General features: G+C 56.8%; 1 protein-coding gene and 1 long non-coding RNA gene across 5 annotated transcripts; one reads left to right on the top strand and one right to left on the bottom strand.

The window, feature by feature from the left end:
- Positions 1-347: 347 nt before the first annotated feature.
- Positions 348-18,150, bottom strand: LOC105237792. Of its 4 annotated transcripts, none has more exons than XR_004624043.1 (6): positions 18,046-18,150; positions 12,979-13,097; positions 12,199-12,869; positions 3,282-3,463; positions 2,729-2,944; positions 348-2,647 (listed from the first exon to the last, which is right to left on the bottom strand). It is a non-coding gene; the product is annotated as an uncharacterized LOC105237792 (long non-coding RNA). The 4 variants fall into 4 exon arrangements; XR_856440.3 differs by lacking the exon at positions 18,046-18,150 and having other exon boundaries at positions 351-572; positions 1,708-2,647; positions 12,979-13,734; XR_004624044.1 differs by lacking the exon at positions 18,046-18,150 and having other exon boundaries at positions 348-2,650; positions 12,979-13,733.
- Positions 9,544-12,203, top strand: OLIG2 (oligodendrocyte transcription factor 2). Its single transcript, XM_011225435.3, has 2 exons — positions 9,544-9,805; positions 10,541-12,203. Exons 1-2 carry the CDS (start codon positions 9,716-9,718, stop codon positions 11,594-11,596), a joined length of 1,146 nt encoding a protein of 381 aa, XP_011223737.2. The 5' UTR covers positions 9,544-9,715; the 3' UTR covers positions 11,597-12,203.
- Positions 18,151-19,154: the final 1,004 nt, after the last annotated feature.

Genomic DNA, 19,154 nt, shown 5'->3' with positions numbered 1-19,154 from the left:
TTCCGGGCATGTCTGGCACCCCATACGATCAGGAACCCAGGCGCCTTCGGTCCTAACGTTCTTTCATAAGTGGCCCTATGGCCACCTCATGACCCCAGAGGCTCTTCCAGACCTGACCATCGTGTTGGGATTCCAGGTAGCAAGAAGTCAAGATGAAATGAGAAGGACATGCTCCCCTCCCTTGGAGGAAGCATCTGGAAATTGCACATATCACTTCTGTTTACATCCTCCTGGCCTGAACTTGGTCACAAAGGAGGCTGGGAAATGTCATCCTTATTCTGGGGGGCCACATGTCCAGTCAAAAGTTCTTTTTATTTATTTTATTTTTATTTTATTTTTTTTAATAATTTTTATTTTGTTATATTAGTCACCATACAGTACATCCCTAGTTTTTGATGCAATGTTCCATGATTCATTATTTGCATATAACACCCAGTGCACCATGCAATATGTGCCCTCTCCAATCAGAAGTTCTATACAGAAAGGGGAACAGACCAGCAGCGTTTGCCATATGACTTGGGTGGGAGGCAGTGGGTTCATCACATACACCCCACTCTAACTGCCTTACAGGGCTGTTGAGAGAATCAAAATAAATTATACTAATCACCATGATAGTATGATGATTAGTATAACATGGTTGAGAGCAGAGATGCTGTTTTGTTTACTGCTGGACCCCTGGCACAGCACAGCTCATGACATGAGAAAGGAGCCCGGTCAATCCCTCCTGAATCGCAATGCTCCACACATAAATATTTCTCAGCCGATACGATGCATCGGCACACTTGGACCACTCTCCCCAACGATGGAAAAAGTCATTAGTAAATCTCAAGCAGAATTGGAAACAGTACCAGATGTTGAAATCTATTAGAATTTGTAGCTTGATGTTTTAAAAGGGGAAACGACAGTTTATTATTCCATCCTGCAGAGTCACAGTGGTCAGCCCGTCACCTATTGTGACATCCAAATTAGAGATCACATGTTCCCTGGACTCAGGAAAATAAAAACTGAGCATTTAAATTAGCTGTCAACCAAGCAGGATCTCTTCTACACTGCAACACAAATTTGGACGCTACTTAGGTAACAATTTGGTAGCATCTATCAAAATTACAAATGCACAGACTTCCTGATTGAATAATGCTAATTCTAGGGATTAATCCTTAGGGCATATATGCAAATGATAATTTACAAGGTACTTCATGGCAGTATTGTTTGTGATAGTAAAAAAGTGGAAACAATCTAAATGTCTTTCAACTGGGCTAAATAAATTATAATACATCCCTATTACAGAAGGATGCCCTTTTTAAAGGAAGGAGCTTTTAATAAACTGAAAAGAAATAATCTCCAAGATATTAACTGAAAAAATGCATGGTGGAGAAAACAGTATGTATAGTCTGTTACCATTTGTACAGAGAATATATATTTATATTTGCTTGGATTGCAAAGAATATCTCTCACATGACAGAGATAGTGATTAAGCAAGGGAACTGAGTGGCTGGGGGATAGGGATGGCAACCTTTTCATTATATTTTTAAAATTTTGAACTATGTGACTGTATTACCTGTTCAATGAATAAACAAAAATAACAATAACTAATTACCTTCATCTCCTGTTCTTATATATACTTTAAAGTATGATTACCGTCCAGATAGGAGGGAAGACATACTATTGATTTTGCAATTATAATATGGGGGAAAAAAATGAACTCACCTGCAAGTTTTGGGCAGTGACTCAAACTCCCATCTTGGGGACACTTTGGAGAATCTGACTCAGGGCAGGAAGCTCCTTGATCTCTCATCACCTGGGGCTCTGATTGTTCTAGCTTCTCTGTGACCAAGGGGAGCAGGAAAAATCAGGATGTGTGGTGTGCTCAGATTCTGATGCTGTGATCCCGCTTTTGAGATGGGGGTAACTATCTTCATTTAGATGAGGAGAGGCTCCTTGTACTTCTGACCACCCTGGTGAGGGTGTTTGAGAAGAGGGTGTATTGTAAATATGTGTACTGCTGGTGTGCCGGCCTGTGTGCTTGTGTGTGTGTGTGTGTATTTCTGGAATACATAAGAAACTGTAACAGTAGTTGCTTCTGGAGACCTGGAGGAAGGAGGTCGTTTGTACCAGGGAGACTTACTTTTAATCAAATACTCTTTATCCTGTTTGAGTATTATTTTAGGCATGTGCTATATAGTATCTACTCAAAACATGTTTTTAAGAAGAGAGAATATCAGTTTATATGACATGGTTTCGTTGTGTTTTTTTCTTCTGCCTTCTTCTTCTCCTCTCCTTCCCCCCTTCCTCTGCCTTCTCTTCTCCTTCTTCCTTCTTCTTCTTTCTTCTTCTTCCAGTCAAAACTGTAAATACTGCCTCAGTAGAATGGCCTCTTTGCCTAGACCTAGCCTTAGAGTCAACCCAGAAGTGGATGATCTTTTGGGTTGAAAGTGAGGACAGAATAAGGAAACTGAATGTCTAAAAACTCCTGCATCTTCCAAAATCGCAGACCTCGAGTTCTGCCCTGGTCACAGTCCCAGGCGAGGAATGCTCTGTTCACACGTTGAACATCGTCCTTTGAGCCAATCCAAGTCTCAGGCAGGTGGGTTCAGTTTCCTTCACATCCAACTGTAGGCAAAGTGGGGACCAGCTCTTCTGACTACACCTGCTGGGAGGGAGGGACTCCTTAGAGGAGAACCTGCTGCTGCAGAGAGCCCTGCGCAGGGGTGAGGAGGGGAGCACCTACCTTGCCTTGCCAGGCCGGAGACCTGACCCCATGGTTCTCCCACCACAAGAGCTCACACAGCAGAAATATGTTTCCAGGAGTTCTGGTGCTGACCAGCTTTTCAAGGCTGAACCAGCAACCAAGCGGAGGATCCAAAGGGAATGGACTGGTGCAGGTTGATACCGTTAAAGGGGTCAGGTGAATCTTGTATTGACGTGGAAAGATGTCCAAGAGGGGCTAAGAAATGAAAGCATCTGGTTACAAAGCCTTATACAGTCTGGAAGGACTTTCACCAAAATCTTTGACAGTGACTTGTTGCCAGGGGATTGGGTTGGACTACTGGTGATTTTGCATTCTGTACTATTTCAAAGTTGGTTTTGTTTGTTTTACAACGGGCATGCGTTTCTTAAAGTCTGAATTTTATATAACAGAGGTCAAGGGGCTAAGAGTGAGGACCCTGTAGATGGCTGGGGCAGTGTTGTGGAATCTCCGGGAAAGAGCATTGTCAGCCCCAGCAAGGGTGTGTGTCTGGGACTGGAAGACCCAAGGACCTTGGGGAAGAAGAGGCACATACCTGAGGATGAGCCCCGGAAAGACCCAGAGCAAAGCTTCTAGAACTCGAATGTGCCACGCATCACCTGGGAAGCTTGGTTCATGGAGCTCCTGTCTCACTAGGTCTGGATGGGCCTAAGACTCTGGATTTCCAACAAGCGCTCCTGTAAATGCTGGTGTGGCGGGTCCTGGGACCACACGGGTCTGGAGAGAGGAGGGAGGGGGCAGGGAGTCCGCCTGAGGTTCCTGGCTCTCAGGGGCCCTGCAGGTGTCATTTCAGTTAGGAGGGAAAATAAAAAATAAGATTCACATATACAAAACCGGAGGGGAAGGAGAAAGCAGAAGGGAGAAGAGGCTAACAGAAGCGATGGAAGACAGCACAAAGGGAAAGAGGAAGAAGAGAAGCAGCGCGCCCAGCTCCTGTTCCGTCGCAGTCTCCAAACTCCAAAGGAGGCCGCGCGCGCGGTGCAGGGGCCGCGGCTGTGCCTGGGCACCGCCGCTGGTCCCCACCGAAAGAAGGTGCGGGCCGCGGGCCCAGCGTGGTCGCCAGTTTGACACGTGGGCCACGCGGCGGCAGGGTCTCGGCACCCCCCGGGCTCGGGGACCGCGCGCGGCTGGGGGAGCGGGCCAGGGAGCCCAGGTTGGGGAGTTCCCTGCCGCCGTGCGTTCGGGCTGAGCCGGAGGAGGGCGCCGGGCTTCGGAGGGACCTGCCCCGATACCCGGCCTCGCCAGCGCCCCGGTCCCGGGACCCCGCGCCACCTGTGGCCCCGCGCATCTCTCCGTACCCGCGGGGCCCTGTGCGGCCCGAAGCCCGCGGGCAGAGTCCTGGGCGCATCCCCGCCCCGCACTTCCCGAGATGACCTGTTTGCCTGGGGTCGGGGGTATTTGCAGCTCCACCACCCCACCCCCCAGTAGGGCCAGGAGGGAGCCGCACAGGCCCTCATCCGGCAGTTTTGAATCTGGTTTAATTAGGGGGGAAACTTGTACCTCTCGTTATTGTAGTCTTCTGTGGTGTGTGGAAACTCCAATCAAACTCTTTGGGTAACTGTCTTATCTTCGGCCCTGACTTCGGTTTATTGAGCTCTCTAGGACCTGTCCCTGCTCTGGGCCCCAGAGATGCAAAGCAAGGTCAGGCACAGTGAGGACCCTCCAGGCTCTTCTCGGCGGGGAGGGAGCCAGACCTTCGCCCCGGAGCGGGGTGAACCCCGATGGGGGTGGGGAGAACTCTGGGTGCCACAGGGGCCCAAGGAGTGGGGGGGTCTTCCCAGGCAGGTTCCGGAGAGTGTAGTGGGAGGCACGGACGGGTCGAAGGAAGAGCATGAGGGGGAGGAGAGTACCTGGGCGAAGGTGGGGGAAAGAGCAGAGCCTCGGGGAGCTCCGGGTCCTGCGAAACGGAGAGAGGGCGCGGGAGACCCAGGAGAAGCCGACAGGGATCAGGACCCCGCAGGCGGCGTTAAAGGATCCTGAGGCCGACGGGGAGGGGTCACACTGCTCCATTTTCCCGATGCATAAAGCCAGGTCATTTAACCCGTGTTTGGCGCTGAGCAATAGGCCCTCGGAGGTGAGACGCTCGGCGCCCTCCACGCTTGCAGCTGTCCCGGCTCTGCCCGCAATCGGTGCGCCGTGCGGGGAGCGCACGCACGTCCAGCCTCCGGAAGTCGGCGGCGCGCGCGGCGTTGTCACCTGTAGCCTGGAAGACTCTCTCCCGCGCTTGCTCTTACCCAGGGTCTTAGCCCCAGACTGGATCGGGGGTTTCTTGGTCCCTTCTGTCCGCACCACCCTACGCCCAAGTGCCGCGCACCTCACCTCAGGGCCAGCTACCCGACCAGGGACACTCCCACCCATGCTCCCCTGTTCACCTGTTCACCCAGTTCCTCCTCCTCCCGGATTAATCTGCGGGCTAGGGCGAGGGGGGAGGGGTGGTGAGAAAGGGGAGGCGCCTAGAATCATTCCGACCGGGAAAGGAAGCTCGTGGAAAGGTAGGACTGAGGCACCAAAGCCCCTGGGACTTGAGGTCCAGGGGGCTGGAGGTGGAACCCAGCCCCTGCCCTGACTTCTAGTCTTCAATATCTTCATCTGTAAAATGGGAACAACACGCCTCCTCCTTAACGCGGAAGAGTTGTTGCACAATTTGGGTGAGATAACCATGAGATGAGATCTATAAAGTTAGTTCCCAACTTTGTTCCACGGTGGACTTGGGGGCCCAGGTTGACTTCAGTGGGGTTGGTCCTTAGGGGAAGGCGGCAGTCTTGCTAGCTCAATGGAGGTGGGTGATTCAGAGGGCAAAGCGCATGAGGGAGAAGGGGCTATTAGTTTGGGGATTTCTTTGAGGGCTTTTTTTGTCATTTCCCCCTTGGCTTTCCCAGAGCAGCAGCCCTCCTCCCAAGCCCCTGGGCATTCCTTCCAGATTCTGCCCAGGCTGAGCCTCTGCTGACAGGTTGGGACCCCTCTATTCTCAGCACCTTACATTCAAACAACTCGAGTATTGACAGACTAGAGAAACTGCAAAAGGAGGATGTCATTCGACTGGCCCCCCCCCATCCTCAGAATCCTGCAGCAGACACACCCTTAGAGATCACAGTAGCTTCTAGAAACCTTCATTTTTGGAATGAGACTCTGAGGCCAAAAGCAGACAACCCAAGACGGCTCAGCCTCTGATGCCTACCCTTATGCTGCCTCCCTGGATCTGCTCCTCTGCGCGCAGGACCTTGAACAAAGGCCCACACCTCTCCTGAGTGTGTTTCCCAGGCTGCAAAGTGGGAGTAAGAAAAAAAAAGTAAGTGACCCTCCTAGGGCCAGTGAGGGAGTAAATGAGATGTAGTCTGTCAAGACCCACTGAGTGTCTGGCATCTTAACTCCCCCTTAGGTGGCTTCTAGATGGAAGTCACTACCCTTGTCATTCAAAAGGCTCCCATGTCCCGACAGTCCAGATGACAGACCTCATGGTTTACTGCGAGTGCGGCATGGTACGTGTATTTTACCAGTCACGCGTCACACCAGCGCATGTGCACATCTGCGTGTGTGTGCATTCAGAGGTATTTACCAAACACCCTCCGCGTGCCAGGCCCTGTGCTCAGCGCTGTGTCGCAGACAGGGATGACCCTGGACCACTCTGGGAGCTGAGTCTTACAAGGAAGGCAGATGCCATTTGTTTGCAAAGTTCTCCCGAGAGGTCTTATCGCTCTGGTTTGGGCGCCAAACGCAACCATTCTGCATCCCTTCTGGTTTCCGGACCTGGAGCGATTGCTGAAATGATTTTTCCTTTCCTTTCCTTTCCTTTCCTTTCCTTTCCTTTCCTTTCCTTTCCTTTCCTTTCCTTTCTTTCCTTTCCTTTCCTTTCCGGTGCCTGCAGCCTCGCCTCCTACCGTCAGCCCTGGCTCGCCCTGGGCAAGGACGCTGCTCTCCTTGGCAGTCTGGCCGAGCCGCTGCCCGAATGTGTGCAGGAACTCGGGGAAGGGAAAGGCGAGAAAGCTGAAGAATGGCCGGGAGGAACCCAGGAAGCAGTGGGAGGTCTGAACCCTCGGAGTCCCGCGCTATCCCGCCCCGGCTGATTTGGCACAAGCTCCTCCCGGGCCGCCAGGCGACTGAGCGAAGGCCGGCCCGACGCGCACCCGGCCTTTTGTGGGAGGGAAACACAAAGGAGAGGGAAAAACACGTCTTCCGTTTTGACGGAGGAGGCCGACAGCTTCTGGACGCCTGGGCCAGTCAGGAACTCGCGGAGCCGGGCGATTAGCCTCGGCAAGTAAGCACTCAGTTTCGCGGGAAGGGGCTGCAGAGTCGCCTGGGACCCACCCAGGACGTGCCTACCAGGCGCCGGGCTCAAGACCAGAGCAAATGCCAGGACGCCTCCAGGACGCACGAGGGCAAGCGCCAGCGGCCCTGCTCTTGTTTTCAATTATTCCTGCAGGGGGTAGGAAGACTTGGAGACCCAGAGAGATGAGTCCAGCGACCGATTTGCCCTGGGGAACACAGACTGCCCCTATCTCCCGAGCAGCTTTCTGGCAACCATAGAATGTTGGGGGATGCTGCTGGAGAAGGGGTGTACAGCCTTGAGCTGCCAGCCCGAGCTCCGGGCATGGGGCGTGAAGACCGCGACGTTCCGCGGCACAGCCCAGAACAGCCGCCTCTGCCCTGGCTGGGTAACACGGGGCTGTGGCCTGGAGAGTCCATATGGGCGTTCAGGCGGAAACCTGGCGAGTAAGCCAGTTTTCCTGCCTCTGGACTCTCCCCTTCCATACTCTAAATACGCTTGGCGCCAGAATGGGCCCCTGAACCTTCGCCCTGGGCTCCAACTCCAGCCAACTGGCGCAAGCCCGCGAAGAACCGCGGACCGCGCACTCTCCCGGACCGCAGGACAGTCGCCGGTGGCAAGCAACAAAAGAAGGAACAGGGGCTCCAGGACACGTGCCACCCTCTGGACTAACCTCAGCGTCTGCAACCCAGGCGCGCGCACGGTGCGCCCGCCGGTGTTTATTAGATACACAGGCATGCGTGCGCACAAGTCCGCGCCTGGGCTGGTGGCCCACAGCTCACATTCCCATGAACGTCCTCACTGCCTGTGGTCGGAGAGGCCCAAAGGAACCATCCTCTAATACCCGAGCTATTCCTGCTCCCCACCCCCGCTCCCTGAGCGGGACCATGTGCAGATTCTCCTAATTCATCGGTTATGGTTCGTCTTCCATAACCGTTGCACGACATAGCTCCACGCTTCAGTTCTTCATGTTTTAAGTACATATTTAACGGATGGCTGCAGAGCCAACTGGGAAACACGCGAGTTGAAAAATAATGCTCCAGAAAGCACTGAGATGGGGACGAAGGCGAGAGCCCGCTGGGTTTTCTATCCTCGTCTTACCCAGACACCTGGAGCAAGACCGAGAGCTTATTTTTGTATTTGTTTATTTTGTGCTTTCTCAATTTGAAAGCGAATTACTTTCTTTGTTTTTAAAGCCATACATGCAAAGTAAAAGTTCCCAAACAACCACTAAACAGAGGAGGGAGGGCGGGGGTGTGTTTGTGTTTGTGCCTGTGCAGTATAAAGGGCCAGGGTCCCGAAGCTGCAGAACCAAACTTCTGTACTGGAAAGGTAGGGATGTAAGCAATCCAGCTCAGGGAAGAGGTTAGAGACGCACGGCTGCCACTGCTGTAAAGAACGCAGCACCTGCGCTGTAAAGGGTTAGCAATGTTTTCAGTAGGTTTGCTGCACAGTCTCTTGACTTTCCCATCTGTAAAATGGGTAGGTGCGTTAGTACCACTAAACTACCTCAGTTAGCCGCTTCTCTAAGACCAGGTTTAATCCCTGATGGGCAGGAGTTTCTGGTGTTAGCGGCCAAGCTGTGATTGGTAAAACGTGTCTGAATCCGGCCGCGAGTAGCTGTATCTCACCGTCTGGCCCCAGACCTGGGGAAGTCTTTGCCTAGGCCTTAGACTTCCCCGCCCCCAAACAAACTAGCGTTTCCCTCCTCCCCCATTGCGTAGGGATGACCGCAAGAGTGATGCTGAAAATACCGTCACCGGTTCCAGAGCTAATAAATGGGGGGGGGGGGTTAACCTTGGGCTCTAGACTCTGCCCTTCTGTTAGTGCGGTTACTGTAGGGAAATATCTCATTCCTGTGTCTACACCTTTCTCGACTTTATGAAGAGTTGTGATTTCTTTCAAAACACCGTTCAGGAATAGGTCCCCTACTTTCTTCCCCGCCCTGTGCCTCGCAAGACCCTGCCCCCAGCTGGGGGCGCTACCAGCCGCCCGCGGAGGAGCGGGAACGGCCAGCTCCCGGAGGCGCGCTTAGCTTGAGAAGAAAGTAGGAGCTTTGTGCTTGGCTGTCGTTTACATTGGGGGTTCAAAATGCCCACGTGGTGATGAAACCCTTAGATGGGAACAGGCCGCGAGAACCCAGAAGAGATGAAAAGCAGAAGAGGAGACTCCAGCCCCAGTCCCTGAATCGCCAGGGTAATTCGTGCACATCCCCAAAAGATCCGATCGTGTTGGGTATCAAGTTAGTTCGTCTGCAGAACCTCCAGCCCACCCCATCCCCCAGTCTGACTCTGTGGTCACCGTATTTTCATAGAAATTTGACAACGCTGCCTCTCTCTCTCCCTCTATCTCAACTGCATTCTATTCTGCCCTCGGTACTTCCCCGGCAAGCCCGCCCTTCTCCTCCCCCTCGCCTCTCACACCCCCTCCGCGGGTTCCTCCTCCAGTCCCTCCCCAAGAATCTCCCGGCCGCCGACGCCCATTGGCTGTGCGCGGGGAGGAGGCGTGTGCGGGCCGGGCGACTTTCATTGAGCGGAATTAGCCCGGATGACATCAGCTTCCCAGCCCCCCGGGCGGGCCCAGCTCATTGGCGCGGCGGCCCCTCCAGGACCCGCACATTGTTCCCCGCCCCCGCCTCGGCCACCGCCGCCGCGGTCGCCGCCGCCACCGGGCTATAAAAACCGGCAGAGCCCCGAAAGGTGCGGATGCTTATTATAGACCAACGCGACCTCAGCTCCCGGAGCCCGGTTCTCCGCTGCGGCTTTTGGGAACGAGCTCCTCTCATTGCATCCACAGTAAGTGTCCCCGCCCCCCAGCAGCCCCAGCCTATATCCCAGGGACAGACCCCCCTCAACTCGCCTGCGACCCAGGAAGCTCCGTTAGAGAGGGCCCCGATCCTGCCCCTGCCGGCCAGTTCTCCCGAGTGGCTTCGCTGTTCTGACTCTCCCCACACTCATCGCAGCATCCCCTTCGCCCAAATGCGAGAAGTCGGGGGGACCTAAGTCCCTTCTGGCTAAGTCCCGGTCAGCTGGCAAGCTCCCGGCGGCCCCCCGGACGCAGCGCATGTTATCTAGGCTCGCGGGCGCTGGGTGCCTGTGTGTGTTTGTTGCGCGGTGTCGATGGAGATAAGGTCGAAGCGTTTGAGACCAAATAAGTACTTCTCTATTTAGATCTCCACCATCCCAAAGAAAAACCCTCCCTTGCCATTCCAGCCCTGGGGATTCAGCCTCCCCGTTCCTAATTGAAGGCATAAAGCCTCTAGAATGCCACCCTCACCGAGGGGAGTCCAATGCTCCCTGGAATAAAACCACCTGTGGATGGGAGCGGAGCAAGCGGTGGGAGGGAAAGAGGGGGATTACTTCGCGCGTACCTGCTTGCGGCTGGAAGGAAGGCCAGACACAGCGTGGTGGACACGGAGCGACCGGCCACCCGCGCCTGGGCCGCGCGCTGCGGTACAGGCGGGAGCAGCTTCTCGCTCTCTTTCTGAGTGCCTCACGCTCGATTTCGATCTCTCTCCTGTTTCTTCGCAGGAGGCGTGCGTAAAGCTCCGAGGGCCGAGGGAGGGAGGGAGGACCCTGCAAAAACTGCGACTATCCCTCGGGGCCATGGACTCGGACGCCAGCCTGGTGTCCAGTCGCCCGTCGTCGCCAGAGCCCGATGACCTTTTTCTGCCGGCCCGGAGCAAAGGCAGCGGCGGCAGCGGCTTCACGGGAGGCACAGTGTCCTCGTCCACGCCGAGCGACTGCCCGCCAGAGCTGAGCGCAGAGCTGCGCGGCGCCATGGGCGCGGCGGGCGCGCACCCCGGGGACAAGCTGGGCGGCGGCGGCTTCAAGTCCTCCTCGTCCAGCACTTCGTCGTCCACTTCGTCGGCGGCCGCGTCGTCCACCAAGAAGGACAAGAAGCAGATGACGGAGCCCGAGCTGCAGCAGCTACGCCTCAAGATCAATAGCCGCGAGCGCAAGCGCATGCACGACCTCAACATCGCCATGGACGGGCTGCGCGAGGTCATGCCTTACGCGCACGGCCCGTCGGTGCGCAAGCTCTCCAAGATCGCCACGCTGCTGCTGGCGCGCAACTACATCCTCATGCTCACCAACTCGCTGGAGGAGATGAAGCGACTGGTGAGCGAGATCTACGGCGGCCACCACGCGGGCTTCCACCCGTCAGCCTGCGGTGGTCTGGCGCACTCGGCGCCCCTGCCCCATCCCCACCCCCTGGCCTCACTCCCCACCTACGGCTTTCACGCACTCGCAGTGATTGTTTTGCCCGCTCCCGCTCCCGCCGCCGCCGCCGCCGCCGCCGCCGCCGCCGCGGCCGCTGCCGCGGTGTCCAGCGCCTCCCTGCCCGGCTCCGGGTTGTCGTCGGTGGGCTCCATCCGGCCCCCGCATGGCCTGCTCAAATCCCCGTCGGCTGCGGCGGCGGCCCCGCTGGGGGGCGGAGGCGGCGGCAGCGGGGGCAGCGGCGGCTTCCAGCACTGGGGCGGCATGCCCTGCCCCTGCAGCATGTGCCAGGTGCCACCGCCGCACCACCACGTGTCTGCCATGGGCGCCGGCAGCCTGCCGCGCCTCACCTCCGACGCCAAGTGAGCTGGCCGGCGCCGGCGCGATCTGGCGAGCGGAGGGACACTGAGGCTGCGGGGAAGCACAGAACGGCGGCGCCGGGGGCCCGGGAGCTCAGCTCCGAGGAGCGCAGGACCTGGGGCTGGGGGTGGGGGTGGGGGCAATGGCGAGGACACCCACACTGGGGAACCGGAGCAATGGGGGGCGCTCACTGAACAGTGGGGAGTGAGAGGGGCGTTCGCTCTGGGACCTGGTTCAGCCCTCTCTGGCTTTAAACAGCGCTGCTCCGATAGACACCATTTTATAAGAAAGCACTGCTAGGTGCATCCCTCCCTCGACACCCCTCCCCCGCCCATTCCCAAGAAAGAGTGGATTCTTAAAACGGTGGTTTCCTCGAGAACAGGGCCTCACTCGGCCCGGGCAGCACTTCGTTACATGGGGGCGGGGAGGACGGAGGCCAGCGTGGGCGACTGCCTCTCCTTCCTCGGTTCCCGGCGGGTGGAGACTCGGGGGAAGCTGCGCTCCGCCAGCGGCGGTCGGGCCTCGGCCTCCAGGGTCGTCCCTGGCCCAGGGCCAGGGGCTACGAGTTAGTTGGAAGCTGGCGTTCGGTACCAGAAAGAAGCACTTACGGTCGTGTCCAATCTGGGTAAAGCCACAACGGTCCGAGAACTGTTGCCGTTCCTCCCTGTCGCTCCTATTGGTTTGGGGGTTTGTGGTTTTCTAATAAATCTGTCTACGTTCTTTTTTCAACAGTCCGAGCAAGCTTTATAGAAGGTCAGAGTAGAACCACTTGTGGGTTGGAATAATCTAAAACTGCCGACTTTGGGGGCGGGTGTTTTTTTAGTTATTTTAAAACAGACTCTCCCTCCTTCCCGTTCTTTCCGTCTCTAAGCACAAAGCGATTTGGTTTATTACCCAATTGGGGGCAGTCATTCTGATACGGAGGGTTTTGACGGAACTCAAAGGCTGTTGCTGTGAATATGGTTTGGGTTATTTGGGAGTTCTGTTGGCTTTTTAAATTTTTTCTTTCTTGGATTTGTAAATATATGATCAATAATGAGGTAAGTGCGTGCTGCTAAGCTGTCTGCTCACGTGACTGCCAGCCCCCCCGGAGGCGAAGTCGGGTTCCCTCTATATTGGTTTCTTTTTGCCACGTTTAACACAAATGACAAACTTTTCCACGTGCTTCCTGCGTCCTCGCAAACCGGCTCGGCGCTCCCAGCGTCGCAATATGGGCTTCACAGCTTCTGCCACGTAACATCCCTCCTCTGACCGCTGTCCCGTGCACAGAGTGTATCATCTGTTTTATTTTTGTAAAAAGAAAAAAAAGTGCTAAATAATATTTATTACTTGTTTGGTTGCAAAAACGAAATAAATGATCGAGTGTTGAGATTTTAAATAAAATTTACAGTAAGTCGGATGTTTTCCAACCGTGTGGGTGGGAGGAGGTGCGGGGAGCCGCCAGGGAAGGGGGTGCAGGACTCTTTCCCGGGGAGCTGGATCTGGGGACCATTCCGTTGGTTTCACCCTGGAGAAAGATGAGGGGTGTGTTTGACTATTCTCTCGCCAACCCCCCACCCCAACAAACACACGTACGTCCTCTTTAAAACGTGTTCTGAGCGCCTCTTCGGGGTGTTACTCACAGCTCTCTTGTTATTTTGATATTCCGACGCCTAATCCGGAACTCTTTTTTCCCTTCGGTTGAGGACTGAGTTAGTTGAAAGTGAAAATTTCCCTCCCAGAGCACGGAATTTGGGGCCTAGGGGGCTAGGGCCATGCCTTGCGCTGGGGGTTCCGGAGCTCAGGCCTCCAGTTTTACCGGGACTTTTTTTTCCTTTGGGCTCAGAGGCAGCCGCCCACCCCCATTCTGCTCGGGTGGCATCCTTAGGCTTCAGCTGAGGACCAGCCACTTGGGGCCCCCCGGCCCGCGGCGCTGGTGCGCTCGGGGCAGAGCGCCGCGGGAGTGTCGGGCGCCGGATCCGCCAACCCTTCTCTCCCATCCGCGCGCTGTGCACGACCCTCCCCCGGCGCCCACGCCGGCGTTGAACTGCAAGTGTTAGGTGCTGGGAACCGCCAGCCTGGCCTCCGTGCCCTTCTCCCGGTTCACCTCTCTTCTCGCCGTCACTGGGTTCCTCACAATCCAAAGCTGCGATGCACGTTTCCGACTTGGGTAAAACAAATAAGGAGATTCTGGGTAAAAATAGAAAAGCTTCGGCCTTTCTGGTCAAGGAAGACAGACCATGTTGCAGTCCCTCGGCCTGCGGGCCTTAAGGGAGAACGCGCTCCCTTGAAAGCAGCGGCTGGTACTGGCGCAGAGGCCAGTTCCCCAGCCCTGACGCCTCTCGCTTACGATGTCTTTGGTGGCCGCTGGCGGACACCTGGGGGCGGAGAAGGTTTCCCCGGTCTTAACCTCCTTTTTTGAGGTCCCTGATCCCGTCCCAGGCAGATTCTCCCTGTGCAGGACTGAAGGTGGCTCCATACCCTGGCTGGGGGACAGGCGCTCCTGGGTGCCCAGCAGGTGTGCCGAGCTGTGGACTAGAACAGCAGGAGCCTGGAGGTCGGGTGCAATAGGCCTCCTTTCCGCTCTGCTTTTCACCGAACGCGGAAAGCCGGGAGGAGGCCGAGCTGCTGGGGAAGAGGAAGGAAGGGGACAGGGACCCGGGCCTCCCCAGGCAAATTCAAGAAGAGGGTAGGGCAAGATCTAGTAGCTTTTATTTCGAAATCCCATTTGAAAAGAAATTTGTTAAGAATTCAAAATGGGTCAGGTTGCAGAGGCAGACACATACGGAAGGACTGGGAGAGGCTACTCGGGGTGGGAGCTCAGAACCCAGGGAGTGGGGTTGGGGCTCCTTGGTTGCAATAGCTGCTTCCTTCACCCACTGGAAGCCTAGGCTGTCGGCACACGTGTATGGGCTCCTGGTATGCACGGTGTATGCAGAGAGGGGCATGAAAGGAAAGGAACTAGGTCTTCCCTCCCCAACCCCCTCACACCCAAGCTCTCCACCAGAGTCCAGCCACCAGCCAGGCTGGACCCGGGCCTCCGACAAAGGAGGAGCTGGATCCCCCCAGGATCCCAGCCCTTCCAGGAGTCGCCCGCCTAAACTGCGCACCCAGCCAGGGATCTCAGCCACCATGTGTGAGAGAGGAGCATCCTTGGCCGCTGCGGAGGCGCACACGGGGACACGGGACATGCACAGCTGCCCAGGGCAGGTGGCTCCTTGAGGGAGGGTGGCCTTGGACTGGCAGGAGCCGGGGTGGGGGACTCAGGACCCCTGCTGGGCTTCGGAGTAGAGCGGGAGAAGATGTTATGCAAACTGTCAGACTTCCGAGGGTCCTTAACTGGGGGTGGGCCCCCCAACTGAGAGAGAGGGGAAAGGAAAAGGAGGTCGAATAACTGTCCAGGCCTGGCCCGGTCTGCAGGGCGCTGTCAGGGGGGATGCCCTCTCCGGAAGCATTAGTCCAGAGGTTATCTCCTGCACTGAGTCCTAGCTCCGCTTCCCCACCTGCCCCGTGACCCCCTTGCTTCCAGGGTCTCAGCTGAAGAGCCAGGGACTTCTGTCACCAGACCCCAAGGTCTCTGAGATCCCCTCCAAGAGCTCAGCTCGAAGTTAAGGGACAGAGCCTCCTGCAGGGCCTCTGTGCTCCAGAGCCCTGTCCTCCCTCCTCATTCTCTTACTGGGCAGGGGTCACCGAGAAATGATGATTCCCTGGACACGGTGTTGGAGGACTGCCCAATGCCTCTGGCGCCCGAAGAGTTGAAACTCCACATTTCTGGGACAGCGAGCCCAGGGACCAAGCAAACCCTCAGACCTAGTGTTCATCTCAGTCTGGGAATGTGCTGTTGAGACCCACGGTGTCACTCTCAATGAGGGTGGCTATAGGAAGACCTAAACAACAGGGCAGTCTGGGGTGGGGCAGCCCTGCATGTAGGACCTTCCTCATTCCCAGACAGGAACCAGTGAAGAGCTCTGGGGCCAGTGCATTGGATTTGAAAGCCCCCTAGACACTAGAAGTGCTGGAGAATTTAAGGCAGAATGGACCTAACAATGGGTCTGAACTCCCTCTATTAAGTAAACACCTTTGTGCCCCCAGAAGTTCATCTAAGGCAAAGGGTCCTCTATACAAGCTCCATGTTAAGTCCCTCTTTTAATACAGACTTTGGGCCAAGTTCCCGGTCCCCACATAGGTGCCTCATAGTACCAGGAGGAATTATTGCGGGAGGGGGGTCTTTGACAGGGGCCCTACACCAAGGGTCTCAAGACTCCTGGCTGGTGACAGGCCCCCAGTCATTATCTCTGCAAACCCTTAAGGGAGGCCAAAATCAGGTCTCATGGTTCTTAGGATAAGTAGTTGCTATATTGAATCCCACCCTGGCTGGGGAGAAGGACAGCAAGAGTCAGCATGCCTCTCCTTGGTTTGAAGGCTGGAGGCAGCCTACAGGCTAGATCCCTGGGGCTCCCTGCCAGAGTGAGGGGCCACTCTAGGCAAAACAGAGATGGGGACCTAAGGGGACTGGGACGTGGAGGGCCAGAGCTCTGAGGATTCTGGGAGCTCACATCCCTGCTCCCCATCTCTCTCTTCAGGGGCAGTGTCCCTGCTATTGGCCTGCGAGGTCAGCCCATGTTACTGGGAGGACAGGGGCTCTGCAATGAGGAACATATGCGGCCCATCTGGGAGCAAGGAGGCAGCGGGGAGGTATCCCTGGGGAGTTGAGGATACTAATAATAGGTAGAGGAGGCTGGAAGAGGTGGTGCCAACAAGTATTCTAGGCTCCTCGGTATAGAGCACGGGTGAGAGGTTTAGTGTGTTAATTCATTCAATTCTCACCGTGGCCCTTTGAGGATGGTGCTATTATTACATTTTGCAGGTGAGGACACTGAGGCACAGAGAGGGTAAGTGAATGGCCCAGGGGCATAGCTAGTAAATGAGGTGCCAAAGCTGTATTTCGAGAGCCGCTCTAGAGCCCACCTCTGCGATGTCGTCCCGCCCTACCCAGGCCGTCCCCTGCGCACCCCTCTCCCCCGCGTCGATGTCCCAGACTGTCTCAGCGCCGCCTGGAAAATCGTCCGAGCTCCTCCCCGCCCCTCTCCCCGCCCCAGCCCCCTTAGGTGACGCCCCTAGTGCTCCCTCTTTATGCCTGGACCCATCTGTCCCTGATGCCCCCATCTGGGCGGCGGGCGATGCCGAAAGGCTTTGTCATTAGCGGGCTGGGGTGGGCGCGTGGCGCGGCGCGCGTGTGGAGGAAGGGCCAGGGCAGGTGAGATGAGGCGGCCCCTATATTAGGGCGGCCCGCCGGGCCGACAGTGACTGTGCTTCGTGCCCAGATAGCTGCCACAGCCCTGGCCCGATTGTGCAGTCCACATCCCGAGTGGTTATTCGGAAAGGAGTCGCAAACTGAAATGCCCGCAGGGGCCAGACCGACACCTGCTCGGTCCAGCTGAGGGTAGACCCGAGGAAGCAGCAGGCGCCGCGGGGAGCTGGGGGTGCGCGCCCTCCTCCCAGGGGACCTCGGGCCCTACTTTACCGCAAGCCGAGGGCCCCAGAGACAAGCAAGTGGGCCGAACTGGCCCGCGGGCTCCCCGTTTGCAACCCCTGGGTGTGGCGCGGTTCACCAGCACGGCCCGGCTGGGCGCTGGCTTTGCAGGCTGCGTCTATACTTGGGGTCCTCCGGCCGCCACGTCGCGGCTGGGCGGCCTCACGCGGAACCGCGAGCCCGCGGCCCCTCTGACCCTTGCGTCCCGGATCTTGAGTAGGCAAAATGGGTAGGCGCGGCCGGGCAGCCCGGTCCCCGCGGGGCGCGCACCCCCGGCCTCCGCGGGCCCGCCCCGCCCCCCGGCGGCCCCAGCGCCCCTCACACCTGCCGGGTTTTAAGTAACTGCTTCGGACGGCGTGCGGCTTTCGTTTGGGAGCTTTTCTTCCCAGGCGGCCGCACCGCCTCTGAGTCCACTGGTCGTGGGAGTGGTTGGGGTCCCCCGAGAGCGAGGCACGCAGATCCCGCCCGAGGCGCCTCAGTTGGCGCTGGGGCCAAGCGGCGTCGTGAGGGAAGGCCCCGGGTTCACCGACCCCCGCGGGGCCCTAGCAGCCGCGTCCGCGCCCCGGAGTCCGCGCGCGCAGCCTCCTGCCTGCGAGTTCGCTCTCACCCGGCCTCGTTGAGCCGCGAGCCTGGAACTCCGAAGCAGCGGCCTTAGGAGCTGGAAGCCCTCGGCCCTGCTGAGCTCTGGATGCTGAGTGAACCGCATCCTTGGACCGGGGTCGCCCTGTTTACCTCTTTTCTCCTTGACTGACCTGAGAGCTGAAGTCTGTCCCTGCCCAGGAGCTTCTAGGTCTCCTAGGACCTCCCCGCCTCCCTTCCCTCCAAGCCCAGCCCGGGCTCTCTGAGTTCCTGGGCGCTCAAGGCCCAGGTCCTGGAGCCCAGGGCAAGGGCCAAGCAGAAGTCCCCCAAAGGGCACAAGCAGGACCTTGAGCGATTCACTCACCCTGAAATCTTGGCAGTGGAAGCAGACTTGCAGAGCAGGGCTGGCGTGGCCTCTCAGAAGCTGCGTGGGTGCTCTCTGAGCCTCTTTCCTCTTCCGGAGAACGGAGTCAGGTTGCGTGAACACCGAGCTCCGAAGCTCCGCGGCAGATCAGGGTCTAACCCAGATACCAGAACGCTCTGGGTCCCCTGGCCCACCTCCTGGGAACCTCTAGCCCACAGGCACTGTGTCATGGGTGAAAACAACTCCTTTTGTTGTTCTCTGTGTGTGCCAGTGGAGTTTATAGCCTCTGTTTCAGTGGAGTGTAGACAATTCTGGAAAGCCTACCATCCTTGATGGTGAGCCCCCCCTCCCCCCCGCGGTAGGAACTAGTTTGAAGGCCTTCCTATCTAGAATGTGCCTTCGAGATGAGAGCCTCTGGACAATGGGAGTCAATGGAGGAGGCAGGGAAGGAGGAAGTTTCTGGAGTGTAGGGACTGAGACAGGAGTGTAAGCCACCTGGGAATCACACACTGATGGGGAACATTGAGACTTAGAGTAGGATAGACATCTTTGTTTTTACCCAGGGTATTTGTGTTCAGACTTAGGCCCCAACTCCACAGTGAGCCAGGTTACAAGACCTCCCAGAGCCTCTGTTCCTTCTTAGATAAATGGAATAATGAATAATAGTCCCTGACAATTATGTCACCTCCTGTCTGGCCCCAGCTGTGAATGGATGCCCTGGGCCCCAGAGCCTGGCCAGGGTTAGGCTGCTGCCAGATCTCGACCCTGGAATGTGAGCTTGGGCCCCCAAGAAGCAGCCATGGTTATGTAGGTCACGGCTGGGTAGGTTGAGCACCACGGAGACCATGGCTGAGTAATTGGGTATGTGGTAGTAATGCTACCTTGGCCAGGATCCGCCGGCTGAGTGACTTTGAACATGAAGAAGATGTGGGCTTTCTGAGCCTCAGCTTCCTTATCTGCAAAATGGGCGTGATGCTAGTACCATTTTCACAGGGCATTAGGCTTGAAAGGGACAGCCTGGGTCTGGGTCTGGCACACAGAGGAGGGAGAAGGAAGTGCGCCTGGCTGCTGGGGTGTCATCTGATTGAACCTTTTGGAAGGTCTTCAGA

This window comes from Ailuropoda melanoleuca, chromosome 1 (genome assembly GCF_002007445.2).
Source record: "Ailuropoda melanoleuca isolate Jingjing chromosome 1, ASM200744v2, whole genome shotgun sequence".
In the NCBI taxonomy this organism is placed as follows: domain Eukaryota; kingdom Metazoa; phylum Chordata; class Mammalia; order Carnivora; family Ursidae; genus Ailuropoda; species Ailuropoda melanoleuca.
Note: the sequence above shows the minus strand (reverse complement) of the source record. Positions and strands in the feature narration are given on the sequence as shown.